Source organism: Acomys minous, assembly GCF_964271855.1.
Source record: "Acomys minous genome assembly, chromosome: 13".
In the NCBI taxonomy this organism is placed as follows: domain Eukaryota; kingdom Metazoa; phylum Chordata; class Mammalia; order Rodentia; family Muridae; genus Acomys; species Acomys minous.
The window spans coordinates 10012185-10026817 of NC_140495.1; the positions used below are offsets into that span (position 1 = coordinate 10012185).

Consider the following 14633-nt stretch of genomic DNA (forward strand, 5'->3'; position numbering starts at 1 on the left):
AAAAATTATTTTCTCCACTCAGGGGGGTCAGAGGCAGGTGGATCTCTGTGAATTCAAGGCCAGCCTGGTCTACAAAGTGAGTCCAGGACAGCCAAGGTTATACAGAGAAACCCTGTCTCCAAAAAGCAAAATCCCAAAACAAAACAAAACAAAAGTTCTCTTATTTTTGTTCCCACGTAGCTCAGTGGCTCGTTCCTTTCCTGTCCCTGGCCAGTCAAGTTGCATGTTGCGTTTCATGGGAGTGTTTGTAATTGTCTACACTAGTTGAAGATTTAGTATATGGATTTTCCACGTTGTTACGGTCTCTCTTGGCTTTTGGAGTTGGATTTTATGGGTTGAGATTCCAGCCACCTTTGTTAGTGTGACACCTTAAGAAGTGGTAATTCCCTTGGTTTGGGGCTCTTGTCTTTGGCTGTCTCAAGCTGTGTGCTCAGCTTCTGTGTAGTCGTTTTGATTTGTGATGCTTTGTCTCCAGATGATTCCTGAGGAGAAATAGTGTCCCCAGTCCCTGGATGACTGTCTCTCACCATTACAGAGAAGAAACACCATGACCAAAAGCAACTCGGGGAGGAGAGAGTTGTATCGCGCTGCACTTTAGTCCGTCATCCAGGGAAGTCTGGGCAGGAGCTGAGAGCCTGGAGGAGTGCTGCCTGCTGGCTGCTCACGTAGCCGTTTCAGCCCTTCCTTACAGAACCCAGGGCCACCTTCCCAGGCATGGCGCCACCCACCATGATCTGGGCCCGCCCACAGCAGTCATTAGTCAAGAAAATGCCTCGCTTACTTGCACAGGCCAATCATATGGAGGCATTTTCACAATTGAGATTCTCTCTTCCCCGGTGACTCTGGCTTCTGTCGACTTGACAGAACACACAGTCACCTTGTGTTGTTTACGCTGAGAAGCTAACCCAGCGGATATTAAACTGGCTCATAATTCCTCTTCCTGATTAATTTAGATATGTGACTCCATTTTTCTCGATAGCACACTAAGGATGAAAATAGTTTTCCTCTTGGAGCTTAGGCCATCAGTGATCCCAAATGTGTGTGTGTGTGTGTGTGTGTGTGTGTGAGAGAGAGAGAGAGAGATCGTCTTGTATTGTCTGTCTCTGCTGCCTGTCCCTGATAGAGTTTGCTCTGTATTTATTGAACAGCCCAGAAAACATGGTGTGGAAAGGGGCACGAGGAGGCCCTGTTTTACAGAACCTTTAACACGGTGTTACACAGGAAGAAGGTGCTTTACTCACTGAGCTGGTGGACGTTATCAACCTATAACATTTGTGCATATTTGCTTTGTTAGGTTGTTTTTTAGCGAATGATTACCACAACACACACACACACGCACACGCACACGCACACGCACACACACACACACCCTCACCCTTCCGGGTCAGTGGCATGGAAGAGTACAGAGTTTAAGATAAAGCAGTGGGAGGTGTCGCTCTTACCGAGGACCCAGGTGCAGTTCCCAGCATCCATTGGTGGCTCACAGCTGTGCAGGTGGTTTCAGGGATCCGACGTTTTCTTTAACCTCTCAAAATGTATGTTTTCTTTAAATACATAGCTTCAAGTCAGTTTTTAATTTCCCACAAGAGGCTAAGAGAGCTCAGCAGTTAAAGTTATTTGCTGCTCTCGCAAAGGACTAGGTTCCGTTTCCAGCACCCACACTGGGCCGCTCACAAACACCTGCAACCCCATCTCCAAATCCCTTCTGGCCTCATACTTACACTCAAAAATACCTAAGTGTTCCGAGTCACCATTCCTGCTTTTTCTGCTGTTCGCGTGCTCCACCAACCTGCCCCCCAGGAATGTATGACATCCTGTAAGTTGAATATTCTTTGCCCATTTTTCTTATTTATCGTTTTCTCCCAAATCCTTTTTATTTTTCTTTTGGCCTTTTTTTTCTTGTTGTTGTTGTTTTTTCGAGATGGGGTTTCTCTGTGTATCCTTGGCTGTCCTAGACTCACTTTGTAGAACCAGGCTGGCCTCGATCTCACAGCGATCCACCTGCCTCTGCCTCCCAAGTGCTGGGATTAAAGGCGTGTGCCACCACGCCCGGCCTCTTTTGGCCTTTTAAAAATTACTTCTTTTTTCTCTTTTTGGCTCGACATGGTAGCGCAGACCATTAATCCCAGCAATTGTGAGGTAGAAGCAAGTGGATCTTTGTGAGTTCAAATGCCGACTTGGTCTACATAGTGAGACCCTGTCTCAAAAAGACATCCTTTTCATCTTTTGTCACGAAATAATGTTCTTAATTTTTCTTTTGAGTATTTTAAAATGTTGCATTTATTGTTATTGTGTGTGTTGTGTGTGCTACAGCGTACCTGTGAAGGTCAGAGAACAAGCCCCTCCCACCTTTGTATCACTTCTGGGGACGGAATGTGGGGCGTCAGGCTTGAACCTACTGAGCCACCTCGCCACTCCCTGTTTTTGTTTTTTGACATTTGTGTCATGTAGCCCAGGCTGGCTCAGCCTCACTTGTCGCCCTCCTGCCTCCGCCTTCCTACGCTGGGATTATAGGTGTGTGCCACTGTGCTCAGCCTTTTGACTCTCCTTAAATCAGATCTTTGCATTAAGGTGTTGTGCTGGAGTCAGCACCTAGGAGAGGACCTGGCTTTTCAGCTTCAGCATGTTCATAGTTATTTTAATTCATTAAAAAAAGGGGGGCCGGGGGAGGGCTGGAGAGATGGCTCAGAGTTTAAGAACACTGAGTGTTCTTCCAGCGGTCCTGAGTTCAATTCCCAGCAACCACATGGTGGCTTACAACCATCTATAATGTGCTCTGATGCCCTCTTCTGGCCTGCAGGTGTACATGCAGGCAGAGCACTGTATACATAATAAATACATCTTTTAAAAAAAAAAGCTCTTTACTCTGCACCATCCATTTAGCTCTCAGTTTCTTTCTTTTCTTTCTGTTTTCTTCTTGTTTTGGGATGGGTTCTCACAGTGTAGTGCTGGCCAGGAACTCCCTATATAGACCAGGCTGGTCTTGTACTCACAGAGCTCTGCCTGCCCCTGCCTTCCAGAGTGCCTGGCCAAAAATAAGGTTTCCTGAGTCACTGTAGCAATTTGATAATCAAAGCAGTATCTTGAAGAGGCAGTGTAGACATGACTAATGTTCAATGTGTAGATGAGAAGAAAAGAAAAGAAAGCCAGTGGCACACACCTCTAATCCCAGCACTCAGGAGGCAGAGGCAAGCAAATCTATCTCTGTGAGTTCGAGGCCAGCCTGCTCTACAAAGGGAGTCCAGGACAGAGAGGCCCTGCCTCAGGAAAACAAACAAAATAAAACAAAACAAAAACGAAAACCTCAAAAGGCAGAATGTCTTCATCCAGTTTCCAGAGGTAGAAAGAATGTGCAGTTATGAGTTTGAAGGGTACACGCATCAAGTTCTATCTATAAAAGATCAAACATTACTCTACATAGCCCTGGGTGTCTTGGAACTCACTCTGTAGATCAGGCTGGCCTCGAACTCGCAGAGGTCTGCCTGCCTCTGCCTCCCGAGTGCTGGTGTTAAAGGTGTGCACCACCATGTTCATCGGACTGATTCTTACCCTATCGGTGGCTGCAAACACCATTTCCACTGCTTGTTCTGCACTAGAATCCGTGGGTCCAGATGGACTCCGTAGTTCCCCATTGTAGTAGAAGTAAAGGGAGTTGAGAACCTACTGTGCACACTATGTTGTAGCCATCCTGTTGGTGTCATGAAAGAGAAAGAGCCCGATTGATGCCCGGAGTCTGGAACCTGGTTGTGGGGCTGGTGTGAAAGTACATGTAGAAATAATGGTTACGATAAAGTGAGATGGGGCTGGAGAGGAGGCTCAGTGGTTCCTGCAAAGGACACAGTCTTGTTCCCAGCATGCACGAGATGCCTCACAACCCTGCATAGCAGAAGTTCCAGAGTCCCAAACATTCCCTTCTGTGCTCAGCACGCATGTGGGGAGCGTGCACACTTGCAGGCAGAACATTTCATGCGCAGTGTGCTAGCTAGACTTATGTCAACCCAACACAAACTAGAGTCATCTAAAAGGAAGGAATCTCAGCCAGGCGTGGTGGCGCACGCCTTTAATCCCAGCACTCGAGAGGCAGAGGCAGGCGGATCACTGTGAGTTAGAGGCCAGCCTGGTCTACAAAGCAAGTCCAGGATAGCCAAGGCTACAAAGAAAGACCCTGTCTCCAACAACAACAACAACAACAACAACAACAAACAAAAAAAAAAAAAAAAAAAAAAAGGAAGGAACCTCAACCGGGAAAATGCTTCCAAACGAGCTGGCTGTAAGCATTTTCTTCATTAGTGATCGGTGGGGGAGGGCCCAGCCCACTGTGGGTGGGGCCATCCCTGGGCTGGTGGTCCTGAGTTCTGTAAGAAAGCAGGCTGAGCAAGCCATGGGGAGCAAGCCAGTAAGCAGCCCTCCTCCATGGCCTCTGCATCAGCTCCTGTCTGCAGGTTCCTGCCCTGTGTGAGTTCCTGTCTCAGTTTCCTTCAGTGAACAGTGCTGTTGAGTGTAAGCTGGAAAAACCCTTTCTTTCCCAACTTGCTTTTTTGGGTCATGGTGTTTCATCACAGCAATAGAAACCCTAACTAAGACACATAGAAAACAAGCTTAAAAAACAAAAGCAAAAACAGAAAACAATGGGCTGGAAAGATGGCTCAGAGCACTCACTTGGCTGCTCATCCAGAGGATCCAGGCTCGATTCCCAGCAACCACATGGCAGCTCACAACTGTCTGTAATTCCTGTTCCCAGAGATCTAACACCCTCACACAGACAGACATGCAGGCAAAAAATACCAATGTATTGAAGTAAAAGTAAATAGATCATTTAAAAATATAAAAGAGAAAGTAAATTATTTAGCTCAAGGGACTGATTCGTGTTGGGATGTGATAATTGGAGTGGGTGGTGAGCCAGGTTCCAGCTGTCTGTAAGGGGCGGAGCTGGTGAGCTGGTACCCATGACACAGTGGGTAAGCCGCGCCCCTGAACGGCCATTCACAGTGGGAGATGGATGAGACCAGCAAACATACCTTCTGCTCAGGGTTCTGGGCGAAGGAGGGCAAAGTTTGTCCTAATGGTCACAGCCAAGCAGTGCTTGGGAGGCTCAGGGTGTGAGGTTAGCCGGCAGTACCTGTCTCAGAACAAAACAACCAAAATAAACCTGCTTCCAAATATGAGCAGCTGAGAAAATCTGTGCTTAGAAATGCCTGATGCCGGGCACGGTGGCGCACGCCTTTAATCCTAACCACTTGGGAGGCAGAGGCAGAAGCAGGCAGATCTCTGAGTTCGAGGCCAGCCTGGTCTACAAAGCGTGCCTGCTAACTTGACTCTGCAACCGTGTGGGGGAATCAGGTGTAAACGGCGTAATAGGGAATTTCACTAATAGCGTAGTTGAGCCTTCTGCACCTCAGCAGTGATGTAAAAATGGAGTCATGATGAGCATTTAGCGCTGTGTAAGGAAATGATTCACTGGAAGGGAGCGCACAGCATAGATCCAGTCACAGGGGGCCGGAAACCTGCACACGCACACAGTCACAGAAGCACTGAAACGCTTCCAAGGGACCCAAAGGTGGGATCCGCATTCTCAAGGGAATCAGAGAAAAAGAGCATGGATATTTAAACTAGTCATGGCTGGAGTTGTTTTTCAGGATGGATTACAGGTGTGGATCTTCAAAGTGTGGAAGGACATCAGTAACCACACAGGATCAGGAAGGACAAACTCATACCTAGATAGTTATAATGAAATGGCAGACTTCAGGCACGAGAAGCCTTCTTTTATTACTTTTTTTTTTTTACTTTAAAATATCTATGGATGTGCACTTGTGTGTGTGTGTGCACCAGAAGAGGCTGTCAGGTCTCTGAGAGCTGGAACTACAGTGATTGTGTGCTGTCTGCTCTGGGTCTTGCGAACTGAGCCTGGATTCTCTGGAAAAACAGCCAGTGTGCTTTAACCACAGAGCCATCTCTCCAGCTCTTGCTTCTTTTGTGTGACTGTGTGTTGGTTGGGGAGGTGCCGTGTTACTGCGGAGAATCATCAGATTGACTGAGAGCAAGTTGGGGGGGCAGGGTTGATTTCACTCATGGCTCATCATTAAAAGCAGGGAGGGCAGGGCCTCTTGAGGCAGGAGCTGATGCAGAGGCCATGGAGGGTGCTGGCTTGCTCCTTGTGGCTTGCTCAGCCTGCTTTCCCATAGCCCTCAAGACCAACGCATGCAGGTCACCACCCACAAGGGGCGGGCCTTCCCCACTGCCCCATCAATCACTAGTGAAGAAAATGGCACAAGGGTTGCCTACACCCAACCTTATGGAGGCATTTTGTCTCCCACCCCACCTTAAAACAGAGTCTCTCTGTGTAGCCCTGGTTGTCCTGGAATCACTCTGTAGAACAGGCTGGCCTTGAACTCACAGAGACCCACCTGCCTCTGTCTCCCAGGAGTAAAGGTGTGTGCCACCACACCCAGCCATTTTTTTTGTTTGTTTGTTTTTCGAGACAGGGTCTCTCTGTGTAGCCTTGACTGTCCTAGACTCACTTTGTAGCCCAGGCTGGCCTCGAACTCACATCGATCTGCCTGCCTCTGCCTCCCGAGTGCTGGGATTAAAGGTGTGCACCACCCCCGCCCGGCCTAAAAGCCATTTTCTTAATTAGCGCTCCCTCCTCTCAGATAACTGTAGTTTCTGTCAAATCGACACAAAACTGTCCATCACAGAGGACAACTGGGGGATGTTGACTCTCTCCATTCACTGTGTAGGTTCTGGGGACGGAACTCAGACCTTCGGGTGTGGCAGCTGAGCCATCACCGAAGCCTAAGATGTCCTTGAAATGAGACAGTCAGCGGCAACCAGCAGCAGGTCTCTGGGCCGCAGTGATAAAAGGAAAATAGTGGGATCTGTTCCATGTGCCCAGCGGAAGAGAGACATAGAATTGTCTTCCTGGGCTAAGTTATTCTAAAATGAAGATGTAATGAGGACAGTGAAGTCCTTTTCATATTTGGTGTAGCTGTTTGGCAGTTCTTCAAAAAGAAACAAAGTCACACAGTGGAAGCTCCTCTCTCGGGCACACACACTACCCCCCTGTGCCTCCCCCAGCCCAAGCCACCTGGCAGGTGTGCATCTCACAGGCCAAGCCACCTGGCAGGTGTGCATCTCACAGGCCAAGCCACCTGGCAGGTGTGCATCCGAAGGCCCAATAAGTTCATTTACCCGAAGGCTCAGAGATGCACCTTGCAGCCGGAAGCATGGTGTTTGCTAGGGTCTCAGGGACGTGGCTGGCTACAGAATATGGCTTTTCACTTGAGTGACAAAACTGTTTTTAAACTCAACCTCAGAGTTGATGGTGTGTGTAGTACCAGTAGGACCAGTAGTTGCTGAATTGTGTGGTTTAAGTGGTTGATTTTATGTCGAATGATTTTACTTCATCCAGTCAAAGCATCTCTTGGGAGTGTCTGGGCTAATCTTTCTGGGGTGGGGGGGGGGAGAAGGGGCAGAGAATGTTAAGGATGGATTTAAATATATTTGACTTCAGAGCGCCAGCCAGGAAGTAAGAAACTGAAGGTAAATCTCCAATAAGCATCCTTTAGTAATGGTAGTATTTTTATTTTTATTTCATTATTATTGCTTTGCTTAGAGGCAGGGTCTTCCTATGCATCCCTGGCTGTCCTGGAACTCATTCCCAAGACCAGGCTGACCTCAAACTCACAGAGATCCTCCTGCCTCTGTCACCCAAGTTCTGGGATCAAAAGTGTGTGCCACCACATTCAGCTAAGTATTGCTTTAAAAGAAAGAAAATGTTGTTAATGACTGCCATGCAGAGGAATTAGGAAGAGCGGGGGTGCTGGGGAGAGGACGCCCCGAGCAGCGAAGGTTACAGCATGGAGCTGCTGCTGAAGTTTTAGGCTCCAGGGATAGTAATGCACGGTAAAACAGACCTGGAGGTTAGAAACATCATTAGATGCTGGGGTGGTGGCTGATACCTGTAACTCAGTACTTGGGAACAGGAGACAGGAGGATTGCTGCAAGCTCTAGGCCAGCCTGAGTGAGACCATGCCTCAAAAAAAAAAAAAAATAATAATAATAATAATAAGAAGAAGAAGAAAGGTGTTTTCTTGTTTTCTGGTTAGGGAGGCCGTGAAAATGTTTGCTTCGTTGAGGATCAGAAGACTAATTATAGACAGAAAGGTTAAATCAGTCACACTTTACTTAAGGACCATGGAGAGAGAGCAGGGAGCAGAGCGGCTTTTAGGCCTAGTCTGGTGTCTGCTTGTGTGTGTGTGTGTGTGTGTGTGTGTGTGTGTGTGTGTGTGTGTGTGTGTGTGCGTGTGTGTGCGTGGAGGTCAGAGGACAGCTTACAGGAGTGGCTTCTCTCCTAGGCAGTGAGTGCCTTTATCCATGGGCCTTTTATAGAAACTAAACCAGCCATGTTTTTGAGCCCCAAATACAACAAATTCTTTGCCCTAAAATGTCTCCCCATTCATTTCTCCTGAGCTGCTGCTGGGAGGGGCTGGAGCCGCCAGCAGTTGCCTAGGGCTTTGGATTCTCACAGCCCCAATATTGAGAAGAGTTTGTGGACTTGAATGCAAGAGGCAACTAAGCTGCAACCAACCCCCCTCTGTCTCCCTTACCGTAGTTAAAATCCCAGAGTGCTGGGCTCACCCTGGGGCGGGCTGTCTGAGTGTAGTTTTAGCTGAACTGGGAAACTGAGAGAGCAGATGCTGAGCCTCAGTGAGGTCGGTGCAATAAGCCAAACTAAAATGCTCCGTGCTCCACAGGACCTGGAATGAGGCAAGGGAGGCAAAGGCAGGCAGATCTGTGAGTTCAAGGCCAGCCTGGTCTACAGAGCGAGTTCAGGACAGCAAGGGCTACACAGAGAAACCTTGTCTCAAAAAAACCAAAACAACAGCAACTAAAGAAAAAGTGAGCCAGGTGGTGGTGGCGGCGGCGGCGGCGGCGGCGGCGGCGGCAGTGGCAGTGGCGGCGGCGGCAGTGGCGGCGGCGGCGGCGGCGGCAGTGGCGGCGGCACATGCCTTTAATCCCAGCACTCAGGAGGCAGAGGCAGTTGGATTACTGTGAGTTCGAGGCCAGCCTAGTCTACAAAATAAGCCCAGGACAGCCAAAGCTACATAGAGAGATCCTATCTCAAAAAAACAAAACAAACAAACAAACAAAGCAAAAAACAACAACAAAAAGAAAAAGGTGAAGCGAAGGAAAAGTCACACAAATGTTTGTCAAAGTAATGACCCCAAAGCTCAAACAGCCCCCGTCAAAAGTCAGTGAGTGACAAGTGAACACATGTGACCATGGTACTCAAAAGCACAGAGACCCCAGACAGCTGAACCGACGAACCATATGTGTGGAAGAACAGTGATAAGGACATGCCCAGTGGGGCGCACGGGCAGTGATAAGGACATGCCCAGTGGGGCGCACAGGCAGTGATAAGGACATGCCCAGTGGGGCGCCCAGGCAGTGATAAGGACATGCCCAGTGGGGCGCACGGGCAGTGATAAGGACATGCCCAGTGGGGCGCACGGGCAGTGATAAGGACATGCCCAGTGGGGCGCCCAGGCAGTGATAAGGACATGCCCAGTGGGGCGCACGGGCAGTGATAAGGACATGCCCAGTGGGGCGCACGGGCAGTGATAAGGACATGCCCAGTGGGGCGCCCGGGCAGTGATAAGGACATGCCCAGTGGGGCGCACGGGCAGTGATAAGGACATGCCCAGTGGGGCGCCCGGGCAGTGATAAGGACATGCCCAGTGGGGCGCACGGGCAGTGATAAGGACATGCCCAGTGGGGCGCCCGGGCAGTGATAAGGACATGCCCAGTGGGGCGCACGGGCAGTGATAAGGACATGCCCAGTGGGGTGCACGGGCAGTGATAAGGACATGCCCAGTGGGGCGCACGGGCAGTGATAAGGACATGCCCAGTGGGGCGCCCGGGCAGTGATAAGGACATGCCCAGTGGGGCGCATGGGCAGTGATAAGGACATGCCCAGGGGGGCGCACGGGCAATGATTCAAAAGGAGAGATGCTTTAAAGTCTCCTGTCCTAAAACTATATGGCCCGTATGTTCCCTTTTAAAAATGAAAACCTGGCCCAGTATGGTGGCGCACTCCTTTAAACCCAGCACTCAGGAGGCAGAGGCAGGCGGATTTCCACATGCGAGGCCAGCCTGGTCTACGATGCGAGTCTAGGCCAGCCAGGGCTACAAGAGAAACCCTGTCTCAAAAAAACCAAGAAAAGCCTGGAGCCAGACCCGGTCATCCACACCTTTAATCTGAGCATAGGAGCAGAGGCAGGTGGATCTCTTTGAGTTTGAAGCCAGCGTGGCCTACATAGTGAATTCTAGGACAGTCAGAGCTATGTAAAGAGACCCTGTCTCAGAAAACAACACATACACATGCACACACACCACAAAAAGCCTGGGCTGGTGAGACAGCTCAGCAGAGTAAAGGCACTCGGCTATACAGCCCCAGTATTTCTGGGACCCATGTTAAGGTAGAAGGAGAAAACCAACTCCGTAAAGCTGTTCTCTGATCTCCGTATGTATTCTATGGCTCGTCCACACTCACATACCCGGGCACCACACATACACACAGTATTAATTTTTACAAATTAACCAGGAAAAAAAAAAGAGTCTGGGCTGGTAAGATGGCACAGCAGAAAAGCACTTTTGGTGCAAGCCTGGTGACTCGAATTCAATGCCAGAATCCTTCATAGGAGGAGAAAGTGGACTCCTCAGACTTTTCCTCTGACCTCCATGGGTGTGCTGTGGCTCCAGCCTACACACACGCATGCACATACACACACGTGTGCGCACACACACGCACACATGCTCACAAACAGAAATAATAAGTTTTAATTAAAAATAAGCCTTTTCAAGTAATTCATCACAAACACCCATACATAAGTGCTAAGGGATTCCTGTCAGTAGGTCTCCAGCGGGGACCAGCAGGGTAAGATCAGTGCAGGGAGGTGGACGTGCGCTTTACCTTGGTAACCGCCTTAGGTGTTGACTGGTTTTGTGTGTGTGGGTTTGTTCTCCCCAGTCCTCTAGAAAGTTTGATTCTGTCCAAGTTTCCTGCAAATTCACTGTAATGCCAATGTAAAAGTTTCAGAAAAAATTTCCATGCAGCTTGACATGGTTCTAGGGTGTAAGTGGAAATTAAGTTTAAAGGGTTGACAATAATGAAGATGAGCCTGGTAAAGAGCAATTGGGGCTTCAAAACATAGGCCAGAGCTCCAGTTAACATGGGGGTGTCAGGGAGCAGGACAGACGGACCAAGGGACAGCTCTCATGTCTGCAAGTAGACTTGTGCCGTTCCCCGCTGCTGCTATCAGATGCTCTAAGGTAATTTAGGCTGAAGGCATCCGTTCCGGGCCACAGAGTGGTCTGCGTCCATCCACTCTGGGGAAGAGGCAATGCTGCAGCCACAGTCAACGGAGAGCAGCGAATGCTGGTGCTCAGCTCCTACGGAGTGACGTGTCCAGGACTCAGCCCCTGGGGCCGCACTGCGGGCTTCCCTTCTCAAGTGGTGAGGGTAGCCCCGCTCACTAGGCACGCCTAGAGGCCATCTCTCCAGGGACCGGAGAGTCTGCCATGTTGTTAACACGTGTTGCTACTTCTTTTGTACGCGTATAGCCCTGCACTCTCGGGGTGCTGTCCCAGGGGAAGCTGGGGACTTTTCAGAAGCAGCTCTCAAGGAGCCGTGACTGTTTCCTACTTCAGCCAACTGTTTTCTTTTTTGTTTTTGCTTTATAAAGTTCTCTCTCTCCACCCCCCTCCTTCTCAGTGTAAAGATGTGTGAGGGAAAAATGATGTCAGTACCACAGAGCGGAGCAGCCTGCACGACAGCAGGCACAGGCGTTGTGACCCGCTGGGTTCCTGTCTGTCTCAATATACAAAGGTCTTGTTCTCATCGTGTAAGTCAAGATTTTTCTAAACAGCATGCTCATTCAAAGACAACTTCTTCACCCAGCGCACAGCCAAGTCTCAAGACATTGCTGTGTCAACCTGTCCCAGGCCGCGCGTGGGTGGCCGTGGGCTCTTGGGCCAGGTAGACGATTGGGTTCAGATTTCAGCCCCACCCTTTTCACCCCCGTGGCTTGGTCAGGTACCCTCATCTCTGAAATGGGCGCAATAGTCTTCTCCTCGTGTGGCTGTGACAGGTGACTCACATGTCCCGTGGAACACATGATGGCTATCTGTCCTTATAATCAGAAGTGTTCTGTTGCTGGGAGACAGTAGACTGACTCTGCACATGGTATGTCTTTGGCGATGTTTAAGGAGACCTTTTTAATCTTTTTAAAAAATATATATTTATTTACTTTATGTATATATGAGAGCTCTATGCACATGTACACCTGCAGGCCAGAAGAAGGTACCAGGTTACATTATAGATGGTTGTGAGTCACCATGTGGTTGCTGGGAATTGAACTTGGGACCTCTGGAAGAGCAGACAGTGCTCTTAATGCCTGAGCCATCTCTCCAGCCCCGACCTTTTTAATCTTTATCATATGCTTTTGCATTAGACGCCAGCATGTGTGTGCGTGGGTAGTTTGTGGGGCCACCTGTGGGCCAGCAACATGGCTATTGGGGTTAGAGGGCCTGTAGAGTGAAAAAGATAAACTCTCATAGAAGTTATGGAGGTGAGCAGTGACCCTGTCATAAGAGTGTGAGTCTGGGGGCTGGAGAGATGGCTCCGCGGTTAAGAGCACTGGCTGCTCTTCCAAAGGTCCTGAGTTCAATTCCCAGCAACCACATGGTGGCTCTCAGCCATCTATAATGAGATCTGGTGCCCTCTTCTGGCCTGCAGGTGTACATATGGACAGAACACTGTATCCGTACATAATAAATAAATCTTAAAAAAAAAAAAAAGAGTGTGAGTCTGTGGTAGTGCTATCAATGCCTGCAGCCTCACAGTTGAGCATGAAGGAGAAGGCTTCTGTGACCACCTCTGCCCCACACCCCAAGATAAAGAAAGTCTAGACTCGAAGCCATTGAAGACCAGCCTGGCCTCAAACTCACAGAGATCCGCCTGCCTCTGCTTCCCAAGTGCTGGGATTAAAGGCGTGTGCCACCAACACCCAGCTGGAGAATTCTTTAAAATTGTGGCAAGGATACTGAAGTGTATCTCTTCACGGGTGATGGCTCTGGCAGGGGTGGGGAAGGACTCGGTTTTCTTTAAGGGGCTGGCCACTTGGAGTTTGACCATGCTCCGATGGTATATGGCAACACAAAATAGATTTGATATTTTTACTTCTTTCTCCTTCTGGAAGGAGATCCCAAAGGGTTGGGGTGGACCTGGGAGGCCTGGGAAGTGAGTGTGACGTGAGTTCATTCTGTGAAACTCCCAAATAATCAATAAAAAATATTATGTTGGGAGAAAAGAGAATGAATCTGTATGTCGCCATGCATCATTCTCTGTACTTAGACCATCTGTTAAGGCCAGTACAGTCTTAAGCTTCTATCTCCTGTGTTCACAGAGCACCGGAGAGCAACATTTGCCGTCTCTAGTGCCGTGGTATTGCGTGGGTCCACCGTGGTAGTGTGCAGCCCTGCCGCATCCTAGGGCTCTGTTGTCCATCCCTGAGCCCACAGAATTCTAACTCAACAGAATTTGGCGAACTTTCTTGGTGTCTGTTTGCTGTCTCACCCTGCCCCGCTCCTCACACCTGCATTGTCTCCTTTTCGCTCCCACGCATCGTGCCTGTCCTCAGCACACTCACCCTCCCACAGTGTCCCCCCCCCAACACTTCAGTGCGCACACAGTGAACTCACTGTGCTGTCATCAGCATCTCAGCTATCAGAGGGACCCCCTGAGGCCCTGCCATGCTCATGGCCACCTTCCTCCAAAACCATTACGGATGTCACCAGGCAGATGTCAGTCCGTCCCTTTGTTCCCCTTCCCGGTCTTCCTCATCTCCTGTGGCTCCTTTTGCGTGGAAAACCACTTAAAGAGTCGGGGCTCTTTGCCGGGTGAACAGATATGTCCCCCCAAATGGGTTTTCTCATCAAACCTTTTGAACCACATTATTTGAGGCTCTAACCCTGAACCTGTTCAGGAGGCCACACCAGGAGTGGGTGCTGTGTGTTAGGCACGTTGGCAGGACAGAGATTTGGTTAGCCCAGCCTCAGCACCTCAGTGCTCATCTTCAAGGAGAAAGAAGAAAGGTCCATTTTCCCACATCTGGTTCTCAGAGCAGGAGAAAGAGAAGTTAGGTAACTAAGCAGGAGAGGTGCACACAGTCAGTTTTCCAACAGAGACGGGAAGCCAGTGTGCTTCGGTGGCCCCAGCAGCGCGAGGGCTCTTGAAAGTCTGTGTATCTATGTGTCGCTTCAGATTTGGTCTTTCGAGTTCTAATCATCCTAAGATGTTACCACCATCTCATCTTCTCACCTTTTCTCTTTCTCTCTAGAATATTCTCCTTCTTGGATATCGTAACTCTATGCCGATGTGCACAGATTTCCAAGGTAGAGCCTTGCCTGATTGTCACTCAGTATCAACGGGACAGATGGGTTCGGTTCAAGCAAAGCATTACACTGCAGTGTTGTCTCCCTAACGTAACAGCTTTATACTTCTCTGTTTTATTTTAACTTGATCTACACCAAGAATAATAGTTTGGAGATGAGAGACATGACATATCAGTGCT

General features: G+C 49.2%; 1 protein-coding gene across 2 annotated transcripts in view; it reads left to right on the forward strand.

Moving 5' to 3' along the window:
* The window catches only part of FBXL2 (F-box and leucine rich repeat protein 2), a 51965-nt gene that overhangs the window by 11292 nt on the left and 26040 nt on the right, over nt 1-14633 (forward strand). For both annotated transcript variants that reach the window (XR_014774004.1, XM_084754804.1), the window contains exon 3: nt 14400-14454. Coding sequence is in view for 1 of the 2 variants with exons in the window: in XM_084754804.1 (XP_084610930.1) it covers nt 14400-14454 (55 nt within the window). In the remaining variant the exon portion in view is untranslated. The remainder of the gene's footprint in view (nt 1-14399; nt 14455-14633) is intronic.